General features: G+C 37.2%; 3 protein-coding genes across 9 annotated transcripts; 1 reads left to right on the forward strand and 2 right to left on the reverse strand.

Moving 5' to 3' along the window:
- Window positions 1-820: 820 nt before the first annotated feature.
- LOC113738733 (protein FAR1-RELATED SEQUENCE 8) lies at window positions 821-4,015 on the reverse strand. Of its 2 annotated transcripts, none has more exons than XM_027265978.2 (2): window positions 3,872-4,015; window positions 821-3,261 (listed from the first exon to the last, which is right to left on the reverse strand). In XM_027265978.2, exons 1-2 carry the CDS (start codon window positions 3,938-3,940, stop codon window positions 1,042-1,044), a joined length of 2,289 nt encoding a protein of 762 aa, XP_027121779.1. In that variant the 5' UTR covers window positions 3,941-4,015; the 3' UTR covers window positions 821-1,041. The 2 variants fall into 2 exon arrangements, with proteins under 2 accessions (XP_027121779.1, XP_027121781.1); XM_027265980.2 differs by having other exon boundaries at window positions 821-3,308; window positions 3,872-4,008.
- Window positions 4,016-4,911: 896 nt separating this feature from the next.
- LOC140005139 (uncharacterized) lies at window positions 4,912-10,217 on the forward strand. Of its 2 annotated transcripts, XM_072045509.1 has the most exons (11): window positions 4,912-5,264; window positions 6,076-6,151; window positions 6,225-6,310; window positions 6,750-6,843; window positions 6,946-7,022; window positions 7,254-7,381; window positions 8,557-8,628; window positions 9,008-9,078; window positions 9,268-9,343; window positions 9,786-9,929; window positions 10,007-10,217. In XM_072045509.1, the coding sequence occupies exons 1-11, from the start codon at window positions 4,914-4,916 to the stop codon at window positions 10,044-10,046; spliced, it is 1,215 nt and encodes a 404-aa protein (XP_071901610.1). In that variant the 5' UTR covers window positions 4,912-4,913; the 3' UTR covers window positions 10,047-10,217. The 2 variants fall into 2 exon arrangements, with proteins under 2 accessions (XP_071901610.1, XP_071901611.1); XM_072045510.1 differs by lacking the exon at window positions 8,557-8,628.
- A 51-nt stretch (window positions 10,218-10,268) lies between these two features.
- Window positions 10,269-15,780, reverse strand: LOC113742534 (formamidopyrimidine-DNA glycosylase-like). Of its 5 annotated transcripts, none has more exons than XM_027270373.2 (10): window positions 15,217-15,776; window positions 15,064-15,115; window positions 14,393-14,450; window positions 13,552-13,620; window positions 13,327-13,452; window positions 12,433-12,483; window positions 11,983-12,060; window positions 11,762-11,861; window positions 11,174-11,208; window positions 10,269-11,100 (listed from the first exon to the last, which is right to left on the reverse strand). In XM_027270373.2, exons 1-10 carry the CDS (start codon window positions 15,443-15,445, stop codon window positions 10,543-10,545), a joined length of 1,356 nt encoding a protein of 451 aa, XP_027126174.1. In that variant the 5' UTR covers window positions 15,446-15,776; the 3' UTR covers window positions 10,269-10,542. The 5 variants fall into 5 exon arrangements, with proteins under 5 accessions (XP_027126174.1, XP_027126173.1, XP_071901608.1 ...); XM_027270372.2 differs by lacking the exon at window positions 11,762-11,861 and adding an exon at window positions 11,607-11,709 and having other exon boundaries at window positions 15,217-15,763; XM_072045507.1 differs by lacking the exon at window positions 11,762-11,861 and adding an exon at window positions 11,607-11,709 and having other exon boundaries at window positions 15,222-15,450.
- Between the last annotated feature and the right edge of the window lie 1,208 nt (window positions 15,781-16,988).

Below are 16,988 nucleotides of genomic sequence, written 5' to 3' on the forward strand. Positions count from 1 at the left end.
GCAAATTTTATGAAAAAATACTTCATTGTTGATTGAATTATATCAGTCTTGAATTTAGAATAATTATAGAATCTAAATTTACTAATGGGATGGGACAATAGATTGTTGGATTAGAATTAGGACGGCTGGTGTTAGGTGATGACTATTGATATTAAATTCTAAACTAGTCAAATAGGTTCAGTATCAAGCGTTCGGTTTTGATTCAAATTTTTTGTTAAATCTGAATTTAAATCTTTAGTCAACTCCAGTTCTGATTTTCAAATTACAGTCCCAATTCCAGTTCAACAAATTATTGGTCGAATTTTGGTTCGACTTTAATTCAAACTTGAATCGTGACCATCCCTGCTTAAACTTTTATCAAATACGCTTTTTTTTCCCCCAAAAAAAGGCAGTAAATTATCTAGAAATTCTTGAAAAAAAAAAAAAGTCTGCTCCATGACATCAATTTACTATGGTACCCACGCCAACAAAAATCACAACTATGGCGTCATTCAAGTGTGTTTCGACCAGAGATTATTTGAAATAATTTATCATTTGAAATAATTAGTGTATCATTTTTTGTGATATGATGTATATCAATTAAAAAGATGATTAAAAAGATAAAAAAAATTATTGAAAAATGTGTTTGTGATACAAGCAAATAGTTTTTATTTTTTGTAAATTGCTACTATCCAAACACAACAAATATCCTTTATTCTACTATACATGCATACATTCATATATATATATATATATATATATATATATATATATATATATATATATATATATACACGCGCGCGCGCGCATGTACCCACACATATATAGAGCCTTAAAAGGATAAGGGCAAACGAAGGCACGATTGCCTTCTGTTAATGAATCAGAATGATAAGATGCTCCAATAGGATAGGGCACCTATTCCATGTAAGGGAACTATACAGGCAATATTGCTCTATACAACAAACTGTGAAATTGGACTGCTTGTATGATTGTATGGAAGATGGAACAATAGGGCACAGCTCCTGTACAGAAGAAGAACCACTGGCTTAGTAGCATATAATTTCATTGTACATGCCTGTCTGCTACAAGACGAACTTTATTCAAAGACTCCTTAAATGCTTGCCAAGCAACCGTATAATGATCTTGAGAAGTCATCCCTTCCTCGACAACTTGCATGGCACGTCTGTACAAGTGATCAAACCATTGCACAGGATTGGTAACATCAATTACGTTTGAGCCGATATCAGGTGCATACAAGCGCTTAAAATCCTTCCTCCACCGTGATAGGATATATTGACTTGGGATATCCTCTATACCGTTATAGGTAAGAATCTGTAAAGCATGTCTGCACAGGTAACCTCTAAAATTGAAGCAGCTGCAAATACAGCGAACTTCTAATCCTACTTTATCATACATCACTTCAAAATTTCTTGCATTATTCATGTCTCCTTCAGCATCCCGTTCTTTTATCACGTATGTGATGATGGGGCCATTAGCATGAATTTGTGTCACGTTAAAACAGTCGGACATCAGTTCCAACTCAACTTGAAACTTCAAAAATATTTCTTTTGTGTACACTTCAGACAGCTGCACCTCATAATTGCACCTTGTTCTTAACACGGGTGTATACTTTCTTGATTCCAAGTCATCAAGAGCTTCCTTCTGATGCTTCTTTTGTAAAACTAATTCATAGATATTAAAAAATTCTTTCAAGGTTGTCTGGCTATTTACATACCCATCGAAGAAAGGGCTCATGCAATCTCCTGGAGGAAAAGTAACTAGTCCCGCAAAAAAGGTATCTTTCAAGTAAACTGGAGCCCATCTTTCTCGCTCTTCGTAATAAGTCTGAAGCCATTTATGATCTCTGAGTCCAAAGTGCTGGATCATTTCCTCCCAAGCCATTTCAAATTCATCAGCTTTCAGTGAATTGTAAACTGTTCTATTAAGTACATCTTGAAAGACTTTCGATGCCCCCACTTCTAATTTATCAAGAATGCTTTGCATGACGAGGGGCAAATATAAACGATGGTGAGTCCTGGGAAAAACCTCAGAGATTGCACTTTGCAAGGCCTTGCAGCGGTCTGTTAAAACTGTTTGTGGAGGACGTCCCGACATACATGAAAGCCATGCTCTCAGCAACCAAATGTAAGTCTCCATGGTTTCATCTACAAGTAAGCCACAAGCTAACAAAATAGACTGCAGATGGTGATCTACTCCAACAAATAACAACAGAGGAATATTGTAGCTTTTTGACAAACAAGTTGTGTCGATTGCTACCACATCGCCAAAATAACCATATGCAGCCCTGGACCTGGAATCAATCCAAAGCACATTCCTCAAATGCCCTTCATCATTTAGATCCATAACATAGAAAAAATTGGGGTTTGTCAACTGCAGCCGACCAAAAAAGTTAGATATATATTCTGCTTCGCCTTGATGAAGTTTCAAATGCTTGGACTGGTCAACTTGGTTCCCACTCTCTCTTTCATTTGAGCTTCTGTTGCCCACCGTATCAATTACAGGAGTACGATACAACTTGATTGTCCGTACTTCCACATCAACAGATGGTTCCAACTTCCTCTTGCTCCCTGGGTCCATCTTCTTGTGTGATTTACAGTTTTGAACCCTTTCAGGGTCAAATGGATGGTTATGTTCGATCTTCACTTCATCCACCCTCCACCTGTTGGACTCCACTAATCTCAACCTTATCATTGCTAGGCAACCGGTTCTTGTTTCCTTTCTTCTACTGCTTGCTTCTTTCATTGTTTTGAAACCTTCACAGTTACAACAGAGCACTGCGCCACGTTTCTCCTTGCTGTTACGTTTTGTCCACGAAGATTTAACCCTGATTGCAAATCCAAGCTCTTTGGCATAGCAGTTATAATAATTATAGGCATCATCATAAGATTCAAATTCCATCCCAACCACAGGTGGAAGATAGTCCTTTGCCCCAGAGACAAGATTCTGATCGTCTATGACTGTATCTCTATCTATGCCGTTGTCAAGGTTACCACATTGAATCTCAAGCATCTGTTCACTATTATGATCATGGCCATTCCTTTCAAAATCAAGCACCTGCTTGTCATTCTCAAGGTCATCCCTGTTAATTCCAAGCATCTGATCAGCAGTGTTAGCTATATCAACATGTTCAATTGCAAGAACCTGGTTACTGTCATCTCCAAGGTCAGTACTTTCAAATCCGAAGACTTCCTCCCCATCAATCTCTTGCTCGCTGCCTTCATCTTGGTGCAGTTGTTCGCCATCCTCTGAACTCCCTTCCATCTGGAGTCCGAAAGGACAAAAATAAGTCGACCAGAAAACATATTTCCCTATGTTTCAAAAACAAGTTTTTCAAATACAATGCTACAGTAATATACAAACAAAAACAATTCAAAAAAAATTCCATATAAAAGTTTTTCATATACACTGTTATGGTCAAAAACAGCTAATCCAAACGAAGCAATAGTAAACCAGTACAACAAACCACGAATGACAAACTAGGTGAATTTCAAGTAGCTACAACTATATTAAACTTCAATTCCTTGAACATTTCTCCAGTAAATTCAACAATCATGCTACAAATGATAAACTGAAGTAAAATTAAAATTCCAAGAATTTCTATTCTACTACCACTTTGGGGTTAAATAAATTAAGTAACTATACAGCAAGCTGCAAGTTACCCATCTTTACTTTCAACTTTACCCGGCATGCCCCATTAAAACGAACTCACACAATGCGGCAATTAAGCAGCTAAATGCTCTGAAACTCCACAATTTTCCGGGAAGAAGAACATAACCCCCAAAAAAAAAAAGATTTATTAAACAATGATCCAACGTAGACAGCATAGGAAACGTGATTAATCGATAAGAGAGGACAAATGAGAGATTCTTACGGTGATTTCAATATCTGGGTTCGGCGATAAGCCCTCGTCGGCCGGAGGAAAATTGTGGTCGTCCGTCATGGTTGAAGTAGGAGCTGTCACGTGACTTGTGTCAAAGTCGGGCAGGTTAATGTTCTCTCGACCGAGTTCAACTTTTTCTTTATTAGTTATTGGCCCTTGTATTTTGTTGGTTTTACGGAAAGCGTAGGCCGAAGCATTAGAGCAGAGTAAATGAACACATTTAGAGCAAGAAGTAGTAGAATTGGAACATCGTCAAAGCGTTAGGGTCTTATATTGGAAGTAGTGGTAACAAATAAAGAGGTAAATTGATTGATCTAGACATAATAACAAAAAGTTGGTAATAATATGCTCAAAAATGTGGTGAGAGAAGAAAAAATATTAAGCATAATGCAATCATCTATAATGATTAAATTATCTCTTCTTTGGCAATTAGAACATTGTTTCTCTAAAATTACTAATATATATATAACAAAGACACATAAAAAGCTAAAATAATTAAACAAATAAAAAATTACAAGCATGAAGAGAGTGATGTTTATGTATAATATGCAATGAAATATAATTATAAAACACGATTAACCACTTTGCGTCTAATCTAATAGAATAAAAGATTTACTTATATCTGCTCATGCACTTTAGGGATATTAAATTTGTTGTTTAGTTTGAATTTGATTTTGATACAAGGACAATCCACCTCATTATCTTGTCATATAAGTGAGATTTGAACAATTAGCATATTTGAAGAAATCATTGCCAGTGGAATTTCAGTTCTTGCAAACCAAATTCTTTGATTTATATTGATTCCAATGACATATCATCATGAAATATCCACATTGACTAATCAATCAATTATGATTTATTGTATGATTTAGGACATATAGCAAAGCATCTTTCCTCAAAATATTCACTAACTTCCTTAGGGGGCACTGTGAAATCAATCAAAAGATACCACTTTTTTGTGAGAACTTCAATAGTATGAGGTGGAGCTTTCAAAAGTTTGAAAAGGCAGATTAAGTAGTCAGTGGTGTTGGTTATGCTCAAAATTCCCTCCACTCTCTCAACCTCATATTATCAAATGGCCTTCTTTCTGGGGTCTCCTCCTCCACCTACTCGCCTGAACTTCCAAGCTTCCTCATCTTGCTCCACCTCCTCATCTTCCTCGCGGTTCAACAGCACCGCTGGACATGTCCATGGATTTTGGACTAGTAGAAGCAAAAGAAAACCAAGGTTTCCTAAAATCTTTGCCAAAGCTTCAGAAAAGGAGGACAATGACAAGCCAGCATTCAACCCTTTTGGATTTGTCACCGATAATCCTTCCAGTAAGAGTGCTATTCAACTCCCTGAATCCCCTGCCGAGGACGGCAATGTCGGCCAAATGCTTTCCGTAAGCAACTCCGATCTGCTTTGCTGTCAATACTACAGCAGTCTTTTTGGCCTTTGTATCTTAAAATGTGTATGCACATCCTAGTAGTTATTTGTAATTTACGTTTGTTTTGGCATTTTCGATGAATGCCTTAATGCCTATGCCCTAATAACTTAGCAGTCTTCCCCGCTTTAGCAACTTGAACAACTGAAATCTTGTCTCTGCCCCACTTTTTAGAAAGTTACAGTGGACTTCGATGTGAGCATAAAAACTGTCATGTCGGCTAAAGATTAGACGCTGCCAATCAAGATCTTTGCATTGAAATTTCCATGTAGAACCTTGAGCTAGCTAGGATTGTTGGAGTCTTGTGAATTGTGCAATTTTATTGTTTGTAAATCTCTCTCTAATGTTTGTTTGAAAGGGAAACAAAAACTTGTTGGCCTTTCGAATTAAAGCTGAAGCACCTCGAGTGCAACCTGAATAGAAATCACCACTTAAGGACTTGAGCTTATCAATCTATATCTCATTTTAGAAGGACAAAACTTATGCAGCATCCACAATGTCATGCTTGCTGCGCAAGGTGATCCCAAAGGCAAAAGTGAACAAGAAAAACTGCATTGGACAGTAACTCCTTATAAATCTTCTTGCTGATTTTTTTTCCTTCTGCATTCGAATTATATTTTCTGTTTAAGAAGATGCTTCCTGTGAGAAAGGTTAAGGTGTGGAAGGGAGATATCTGCATCGTCTTTCCAGTTTGTAGAGAAATGCTTCATTCAGTGTGATGTGATGATTTAGCATTCAGGGGTTAATGTACTTGTACTCCTGTTTACAGAGAATAGAAGACAAAGGAAGGGAATATGGCTCATACATCCAATCTGGAGGGCTAAGATGGTTTGTGAGAGAAACAGGTCAACTATGCATTTTGCTGCTGTTGGTTATTTTCTTCTACAGGACTCAAGAAAATCTGTCTGCCCTTTGCAGGGTCAGCTGCAAGCAGACGTGGAACCATTGTGTTTCTTCATGGGGCTCCAACACAATCTTATAGCTATCGTAATGTCATGTCTCAGGTCAGCTTCCTCTCTAAGCTAAACCTAAGGTTGTATCGAACTCTGTGCAATCAGAAAACCAGGATGCTACTGCAGCTTAAATTTTTTGCCTTTTTCCAATTTTCCTCTTTATTTCACTTTTATAGTTTTGAGTTAGCCAGCTGTTTTGCGCCTGTACATGTCTTTGAGAACTTGGCACATTTCTAAAGCAACAAAAAGTATTGACTCTAGAGAAGAAAAATTTTGTAGTACTTTAGTGAACTTATAAATCTGATAATGCAAAAGGAAAAAGAAAATTACAAAAGAATGCACGGTTAGCAATCAGAAAACACTACAGTGCTACATTGGTAAAAGTATACATGTTTGATCAAGTATTTATCCATTTATTGTTGGCACCATCTTACATGGTGGTTTATCATTTCATCTGTGTTAATCTGTGACTAACATCTTTGTTTACCAGATGGCAGATTCTGGGTTTCACTGCTTTGCACCAGACTGGATAGGATTTGGGTTTAGTGACAAGCCACAGCCTGGATATGGTTTTGATTACACTGGTTGGTAAATTTTGCAAAGATTCAGATCTGACAGTATTAGAGAAGAATTTTATGTGGCGCTATTGCTTCGTTTCTGAGATTATGAGAAATTCATTGTGACAGAAACAGAGTTCCATGACGGATTTGATAAGTTACTAGATGTCCTTGGGGTCACATCTCCATTTTTCCTCGTTGTTCAGGTTAGAAAAGGTTTCATCAAGCTAAAGATCTATAGAAGTGATATTCTTATTGGTACATGCAAAGCAACACGTACCCTCAAAAAATTGTTTGATATTTAGTTTTTAATGTACATCCTACACTGCAAGTTTTGATTGCTCAAGAGTTGCAGGATTTGCCGTGATGTATGAATATCATGATCTAGCGGTAGTCAAATCACATTTCTAAACTCTCCTATTATCATTTTTGTGCAGGGATTCCTTGTAGGTTCTTATGGATTGACTTGGGCTTTAAAGAACCAAAATAAAATATCAAAGCTGGCAATTCTGAACACTCCATTGACAGTTTCATCTCCTATTCCTGGACTCTTTAAACAGCTCAGGTTTAATTTTTAAGTGTTGAGCATTGGTGTAAATTCATCAAGCAGTAACTTCGTTAAAAATTGATGAGTCAAATTATATTCTTCATATATAAATCTGGAGATGTTGATTTTACTCAATTAGTTTGAGAATCTATCTAGTGCGTCAACGAATATTGTCTTCTTTGAATCTCTCATAACATGTTGTCTTCTTTTTTGGGGGATTAAGTCACTATGGTTAACCACTAATTTGTTTAGGTTTGGAAGATAATATGCATATGTGACCCCCCCCTCCCCCCTCCCCCCTCCCTTTTCCCGGCATCCCCCTCTGTAGCATATTCAAACAGAAGTTTAGTGAGTTGACTTCAGTAATATTATACATCTTTTGTACGTTTCAACTGAGACTTGGATTTTCATGAAGTCATCCTACTGTATAACAGTTAAAAGCAGTTAATTCAGAATAATTGACATTACTAATTCTTGGAAGCATCTGCTTCCAGATTTCTCGTTAGATACACCCAAAAAGTAATTATAGGAAACTCAGAAGCAGCATATTGTCTGGCTAAACATTCCACGTATACCTGCTTCTGATGCAGTGACACTTTGGAAGAAAATTAGACAGTGACGTACTTTCTGACCATATGGACATGTTAATTGAACCCCTCAGTATGTTGTTTGACTGTATTGATCCATGCTTCTTGTTCTTGGTGAAATGGAAAAGGAGAGAAGTGGAGAGGTCAATCTGAAAACAGTTGATAACTGCCCTTTTACTTTTAACGTCAAACATCAAAAGCAACAGGCTGACACGGAAACTCTCTTTTCTTCTGCATCGGAAAAGAGTGTAAAGGCTATGTCATAGAGAGCTTTTGTTGATGATATGCTTTCATGTCTCATGGCCATTTTCTTTCATTCGGCTTATAATCCACAATTTGAAGAAAGTGGTTGACCTGTTTCCTTAATAGTCTACAAATGGTTTATCCACGGTTTGATTGCCAATACTTATTATGCTGATGAAGAAATGAACATCATAAAAAACAGAGATGCTGCCATATTTTTTCTCGAGGATCTTGTTTGCTATTCAAAGTATGGTATACTATGTTGTCTTAATTCTGTATTATACGCCACTAAAGCTTATATAGTATGTTCTTAGAAAGTATGCTTACATTACCGTTTCTTTCCACTATCTCTGTTATCTATAGGATTCCATTCTTGGGTGAGTTCACTTGCCAGAATGCTATTATGGCTGAGAGATTTATTGAAGCAGGTAGCGCGTATGTATCTGGAATTTGTTCTGGAAGTAACATTATAGATACTTTTTATTGAACTACAGTGAGATAGATTGTAACTTTGTATGGTAGGGTATGTTGAAACTTGAACGAATAATCTCAGAAAAGTATAACAAATCAAAACAGAAGATAAACCAGCTCTAATGGGATAAGAATTTGCTCTGGCCATCTTGCGTTACACATATAATGTCCAACAGAACATCCAAAATTCATGTATGTAAGTTATACACATTAAGCATTATGAAACTGGAAACGCTGTGCCTTTGCCTTTCTAGGCTTCCAAAACTAACTAGATCTTCGCATTTTTCTTGATTCATTTTGTGCTCTTTTGTTTTTTTAAACACGAGACCGGCTTTCATGGCAGTTATGTTTTGAAGCTGGAGAAGGCTGAGGTGTACAGATTACCATATTTGTCAAGCAGCGGACCCGGATTTGGTCTGGTTTTCACTCTAATCATCATGCTTCCTCTTTTTATTGAAAATGAACATGTTGGATTACCAGCTAGTCTTTCTCAGTTCACTGTTGCTATGACACTAAAAAGCATCATTTTTTTTTTGGAGCAAAAATGGTTTCCTCCGAGATACCCTCTCGTAGTAATGTTCTCTTGTATGTTTTGGTTTCCAGCACTGCTTGAAGCAGCAAAAAAAGTGAACTTCAATGAGTTGTTGGGTGAAATTTCATGTGGGTTTGCTTCAGGAAGGTAAATTTATGTATTTAATTTGTAATAGTGTTAACAGGAGTTGCAAATCCCTGTTATGTTTGTACGCTATGTATACCTACCTGTAAAGTATACCTTCAGGTGGAGAAGTCATTGCAGCTGAATGTAGCTAACAATGAATTAAACCAAGCATGTGTTTTGAAGTGAAGTGCAAAATCATGTTTTTGAGTAACTAATAGGCTGAAGCAAAAGTGTTAGGGGAACTTTCGGTGCTGCAAAACCGCATAGAATTATTCAGCAATAATCATATACACTACAGCTGATTGGGCCTGCAATTCTGAAAGTCGTTGAATCTAATGTTATCAAACGAAACCTTTCCACAGCAAATTTTCAAATCTTATACTGATAGCTTTTGTTGTTTAAGGCTGTTAGCACTGCTTTTGTTGTGCTTTTGACACTGGAATGATCTGCATACTGATTACAGGTGGGATAAACCAATCTTAGTTGCATGGGGAATATCGGACAAGTATCTTCCTCAATCAGTGGCAGAAGAATTCCAGAAAGGAAATCCCGAGGTTGTCAAGCTTGAGTTAATTGAAGGTGCAGGTCATATGCCGCAAGAGGACTGGTATAAAACTCAAAACTCTTTACTCAACAAAATTCCCGCTACGTGCTTGGTTTTTATTGCTGTTTTACCATTAACAGGCCAGAGAAAGTTGTTGATGCCTTGAGAATATCCTTCTGAACCGCAAGGAGCCAACCCATTGCGTACATCAACGACAAGCCCCCATATGTGACTGAACCTTGGAAACTACTTGGGGAAATGTACTTTATTGGTTACCGCAATTCTAAATTTAACATCAAAAGATCGCATACAAGTCAAATGTATTCTTAGCTAAAAGCTAGATTCCGCCTATAGTCATTTCTTGTTTTACTGCTTCCCGTGGTGGGGATTCACAGTTATAACTGTTGGGAAGGTCCAACTTAAGGCTTCATTGAATTAGCTAAATTGCCAATCATTCAAAAGGAGCATCTACAACTTCCTACAGAAACTTAATCATCAAAGTTTCTACGGCAGATCAAAACTAAAATGAGCATGAAGGGAATTACAACAGGTTTGAGGCACTGTAAATTCCTTACAAAAAGCAACAATACCATGCTTGGTACCTGATCCCTATTGTTTCAGAATAAGGGTAGGGAGTATAGACAAATCACAAGTGACGAATGCATATCATCAACTATTATACTTTCTTCCTGGTCAACCTCCTGGTCTGACTGGTATCAACCTTTTCCTTGGGTGCCTTCTGAGCCTTGGCTTCTTTTCCATTTTTCTGATTCCCATCGTAATTTTTGTCATCATCACTTTCAACTGGCTTTCTTTTCCTAGCAGAATTTTTCCCTGTATCTTTCTTGAACTCAATTCCACTATCATCTTTGCAGCTTCCCTTGGGCATACTTCTTGCAGTAAGTTTCTTATTTCCATTTTTCTTTGGATCTTCATCGCCATAGTCTCCATCATTATCATCATTGGAATCATCACCAGCCACATTGGGACTTTTCTTGGGCTTCGCTTTCACAGGGGCATTTGTACCTCTAGCAGCCTTTTTCCCTCCTATCACTTTGGATTTTCTAGTTTTTGCATCTTCCTCACTTTCTGGTTCATCATCATCATTATCATCACTACCAACACCTTTTTTAGAATTTTTGGTGTTTTTAGCTGAGCTTTTCTGTGGTTTACTTGCTTCTTTTGCAGCTTGTGCTCCCCCGAGTTTTTGAAGTTCTGGCACGTAAGCTGTCGTCTGAGGTAAAAGCAGCAGGCAGCTTCAGATAAGATACAAGAATATCATAATCTACAAGTTGCAAGAAACATACCCTGCCACCAGCATTGATAAACTCAATTTTCTTCCCTGGCATAAAGAGAAATTTATTATTATCCCAACGGTACACCACTCAAAACAGCTAAAGATTGTATGGTAATAGATGCACAAGACCAAATCTAAAAATCCCGCTTTTGTTTTCCAAATCAACGCATGCTTGGATAAAAGGAAAAACTACTCTCTACTCACTACTATAATCAGGAATTCAAGAAGAATAAATAGAAAAATTGTGGCACAACAGTGATGTGGCACAATTCAGGGCCTCTAGTCAAAGTTTTCCTTTGGTTAGCCTTCTATTACACAGGGCTTAAACTGGAAGTAGTGTAATATCAATATCTTGAAAAGTTGTGGCTTATCCCAACACGTTAAAGCACAATAAGCATTTATCGATGACACACGCAAGATACCACATCAGTCAGGAGTCAAACCATCAACAAAAGCCTTGCCAGGCTTCTTTTCCCGGAAATGGAATATCCAATTACTGGGAAACTGATTACTATCTGCCCCGACTTCAATAGCCTTTCCAATCACCTGTAAAATGGAATGTATTGTCAAGATGATGCATACTCTTAAATTATCTCACCCTTAACTTTTCCAGGCTTTTTCCCCCACCGATAATGAAACAACCATTGACGAGGGAAAGAACCGCAGTCAGCATCAACTTGTACAGCAAATTGTATAACCTAGAAGTATAGTCTCCATAGCACGACATGAATAATGAATTCTCAATGAAACAACCTATCAAAATAGAAAAGAAAAAAAATTTAAAAAAAAAAAAAAAAACTTGTGACATTGGATGGTCACCTCATTAATACAATTGAGCAATGTTCCACAGACTTCTATGGACATGCTGGAAGCACTTTGCAGGGGATGAATTTTAGCCTGTTCACAAATAGACACACAGAAAAAAATAAATAATGAATAAATAAAAAAAAACTCCCACTATACGGCCAAAAAAATAATATGTACTAAAGCCATGAATATGCAATTCAAATTTCAAAACAATTAGCAGAAACTTAACTGGAAAATGTAGAAAATTCTCATCTTAAAAGAGCATTATCAGACAAGAGAAACAGAAAACAAAGAAATCACACTTGTACATGATTCTATTATGCCTAAAATTTTCTTTATTATTTTCCTAGAGGGATGTCATGCACAAAAAACGTTCCAGAGTTCCCCGTGTAACTACAAAATATATGCAACCTAAGGTTAGAACCAAATCCCAATGAACTGACAAAAATGATAGACACTCACCTGATATAGAACTTCATCAGCAACCCAGTTGCCAATTCCTGAGATAAAACCCTGAGACAAAGCAGTTCAAACATCTACCAGTTGAAAAGAGAATAATTACATTCACTAGACATGTTTTAAAGATACGTTGAAACAGCATTAACCATTCTCATCGTACACCGAACAAACTGCATCTGCACAGCTAGAATACGAGCATTACAAAGAACATTCAATAGTGGAATGTAAGATATTAATCAAATCCCACTAAATCATCTTATAAACATGTTTGTCCCCCAAGACTAGAATGACCATAACATCCTCGTAAAAAAGCGCCCCCTGCTCTCTCTATTTTCTAAATACGTTTTTCACAGTAAGTCCATCTTCCTCGTAACTAAATTTTTGGGGATATGATAGATTAACCAGGAGTCTACAATGGGAAGCAAGTCTCAAAAAATTCAGTTGCTTTACTAAATAACACCCACATTTGTCATTTACTTTAAGAATCTTCTAACTACATACTCTAACAAGACACAATGAAACAGTATCCCAAAAATATCAACCATCTTAAGTTGCAAGGTAATGTGTATTGGCAGATTAGAGGCCAAATAGTAGTCCAATCAACATTTCTGTTACACAATCTTAAAAGGTCCACACAAGTGACCAGAGGGGTGCAGAAGCCAAAAATATGCATTCCATTAACTACTTCAGCATCAATTTCATCAGTATCCAGAAAATAAAACATCAGTTAGTCAAGATGGAGACCATTTATGGGTAATTCAAATAATTAACCCACTACAAAAATATAACAAGGATTTCATAATGATAAAACAATGTAAAAGCAAACAATCACACGTATCCAGGATTATTGTCATTCTCTATTATTCTGAATCTCAAGCTGAAAGCAAACTTTTTAACCTGATCAAGTAAAAGAGCCTTGATGCCTAAATTCTTTTTACTCAACAACTTATGGAACTCATCTACAGCCATAGGCTCCAGCAATGCATCTGGACCAAGTTCAGATATTGGTGGTACTGCAACAGGCTGCAAAAGTGATCCATGATCATCATTTCAATGGAAACCTGCTCTAAGAACAAAAGCACATACAACATTGCGAAAATAAGACAATGAGTATTCGAATACATTGTCAAGTAAGCGAACTCTTGCAAAACGCCTCTTATCAGTGAATGAGAGCTCCAAACCATCATTTAACTGCACAAGAGAACAAGAAGAAACCCACTGTGTAAGAAGAAATACTTGCAAAATGAAAGAACATTCTTTTCCTTGGCATGATTACAAACTTTGACAGCTAAACATGATTTTTCGTTAATTCAGATACAACCAAGCAACTGAGAAATAGATAAATTAAGCATTGAAATATCAGACAAGATTTTTCTAACTTTAGAAGATGGATAGCAGATAAAGACTTAAAACTCCCTAGGGAAAAGTTTACATTTAGAAAAAAATTTACAGATGTTAGGCCAGCATTTTCATTGTTAAGCTGAGAGGTTTCAGACAAAAATGACAACAACATGGCAAAGCTGCACTAAAGAGCATTAACCAGGCCCAATATCTTCATGCATGCTCCAGAGAGATGGTAATAGGCTACTCATTCCACACAACCCAGGAATAGCTTCTGGTATTCTGAAGCAGAAAAACTAAAAGGTCAGAAGTACTTCGTGAGTTTACCAACCAAAGTCCATCTCAGGCATATGACAAGGACATACAGTTTAGGTTACGTGGACTCGCCTACAATAAGCCAAATATGCATGTTGAACGCTTAACATCCAACAAGGACATGAAATATGGTTTGACAAACCTATATAATGCTGTAAACCTAGCATGATATATCATTGTTCAAATTTTACATTCTTTCTATAGTAAAGTCTACTGCTAATTTATGGTAGGAAGTAGCAGTTGCAGTTCAAACTTAAAACCAAAGCAGGCAATAGTTTGATTAATATGAGGCAGCGATGCTGCTTACCTCAACAAAGAACTTGGAATACTTCGAAGGCCACTCATCAGTGTCTTTTACAGAAGACCTGCGAGTAATAAAGCAATTTATCCTCATCGGTACACAAAAGTTTTGAAAAAGAGCAACCATATCTGTAACAAAGTCCAATAATAGAAAAGTTCTTTCATTAGTATCAAGTGCAACTTAATTAAGCACAGGAGAAGATATGATTGGTTTCCCATGTTTCCTCCACACAAATTAATGAAAACAGGAAGGAAAAACAAGAATGGAAGGACTTAGTTCAGAAAAAGAACATAATCTGAACCTTAACTTCCACAATCGTTATCTTAGTGCACTCCCCAATAATCACCTATTTCTGTTTTTCCATTGACTCAGCCAATTTACTTCTGTCTTCTGATCTCCGTCTTTATCTAAATAATAAAATTGCAGAGCCTCGAACATGCATATACAGATCTGTATCCGCAACAATCTTAACATCAAAAAACCATTTTGACAGAAATCACGCAGCAGCTCACGCAGCAGCTTAATTCCAGAAAGAACAGCATTTTCCCGGGGAAAAAAATTTTCAAAGCTTTCCGCACAACATCTTATAAAATTACGAGATACAAGATTATCACTTTATAAACTGGGACCTAAACAAACCAAATAAAGAAGAGCAAGAGCAAGAAAAAACTTTTCACCTTTTATAGTTAGTAACTGCAACTCCCTTAATATATATCGCACCAGTCATCCCTTTAAACAAAAACACAAAAATGATAAACAATTTAAAAAAATAAAAATGTTAACTTTACTGCTGCATGAGCTTTAGGGTTCCTAGGGAAATGGGATTGTACCGAACTGGAAAGAGGGAAAAGGAGGGGAATTGAGTTGGAGCCACATGTTCTTCCCCTTGCGATGAGCGGCGACGATGGTTTTCCCATTTAGGGAGGCTTCGAAGTCCTTATGAGATACCCCATCGACGACCTTGGAGTCGTCGGCGATTATTGACTTAACAATCTTCTTGCCTAAGCAGTGCTCCTCTATAGCTCTTCGAGCAGCTTCGACTTCCGGAAGCTCCGGCATCCTCCCGTTCTCACAACAGTGTGTGTGGTGTGTGCCAATGTTTGGCGCGCTTTTCTGTTATGCTCTCTTCTTGTCCCCAGTCCAGTAACTCCGGGGCTTTAGCTTTGAAGATTTTTCACCCGATTCACCGTGGTCGAAACGACTTCGCATCGTCTTCGCAATTCTAGCACTTGGATTATCAATCTTTCCTTTCCACGGGGCCCAGCCTGCATCAAAGATTTTTCTGAGGCCCAATAAACTTAAGGAAAAAAGGATTTTTTTGACCTCTGGTCCATTAAAAAAAATTAGTAGTTGTTTGCTTTACATGTTGTCGGGGAAACGGCAATAAATTGGGAGAGGGAGGACATGCATCTTGCCAGCAGCCCTTTGGCCATCCCCTTAAGTTTTAGTGGTGTTGACTCTCCACCAATTGCCAATATATGTGGTCGTTTTCAGTGACCTTTTTTAATGGATTTTCTATTCTCATCGACTCCCCCTCTTAATAAATTAGGATAGATTGATTTATAGAAATATTATCGTTAAGACAAAAAAAAGAGGGCATGCATTCTTGCTTAGGCGTAGGAAGAAAAGATAAACAAAGATTCAGCTGACAAACAAGGCTACACAACCTATTTATGTTCATAATTCATTTTCTTTTCTATCAAGAGGAGGCAGAAGCCACAAATACGTGATGCATAAAAGTAGCCAAAAGATAATTGGGAAGGTAAAAAGGTGTATTGAAAATTGTAATGATGATGTAAGCAAATAAATTTGGGGAAATAAAGCCCAATCCAAACAAACCACTGAGTCAACCTGCGTAACTTCTATCAATTCCCGCCGTAAATAAAGAAACAGCATTATAAGTTGTAGCATTAATTTGGTAACTAACTTAAGTTGGCCCTATATTACACGATAGGCCGTACCCTAATCACGCATGTTGTCGTTGGAGGCATAATATGTTAATTACTGGATCATGGGTGACTGGGACAACTATTTCAGGATGGCACTGTATTTTTCGTTGAAAGATACCAGAACAAAGAACATGCCTGAAGCGTTGTATTGACTTCTTTCTTCACATCTTTGGTATTTCTGTGCGAGGAAAAAGGTTGAATGCGTCCATGCCAAACACTTTCTTTTACCATTTTATTTTATTTCCCCGATCACATTCTTATAAGCTCACTTACCGTCTCTCGTTGCAGCAGGCGACAAGACATACCAAAACAAGCCAAAGGGAACATCTTAAGAATATTCATGAAGTCGACCGTCCAAAATATTTATTATCTGATCTTGGAATTGGACAAAACAATCAAATTCCACGTAGAAGTCAGTTCCTTTTGGGGGAGAGTGATCCCAGATTCTTGATCGAGGCCTCTGCAATGACATATTGTTGATTCTACATTTACTTTTCGTAATCATCTTCTTATTTTTCGGTTTTGTCCCCCTGGATTGTTTGTTGCTAAATTAAAAAAAAAAAAATTTGACCAACTAACTTTTGAGCTGATTTGCTGCTGTTCTCTTAAGTACCTCAGAAGCCTGCCCAAATAAGAAGAAAGAAAAAGCAGCG

The sequence above is a fragment of the Coffea arabica genome, chromosome 4c, assembly GCF_036785885.1.
Source record: "Coffea arabica cultivar ET-39 chromosome 4c, Coffea Arabica ET-39 HiFi, whole genome shotgun sequence".
Classification (NCBI taxonomy): domain Eukaryota; kingdom Viridiplantae; phylum Streptophyta; class Magnoliopsida; order Gentianales; family Rubiaceae; genus Coffea; species Coffea arabica.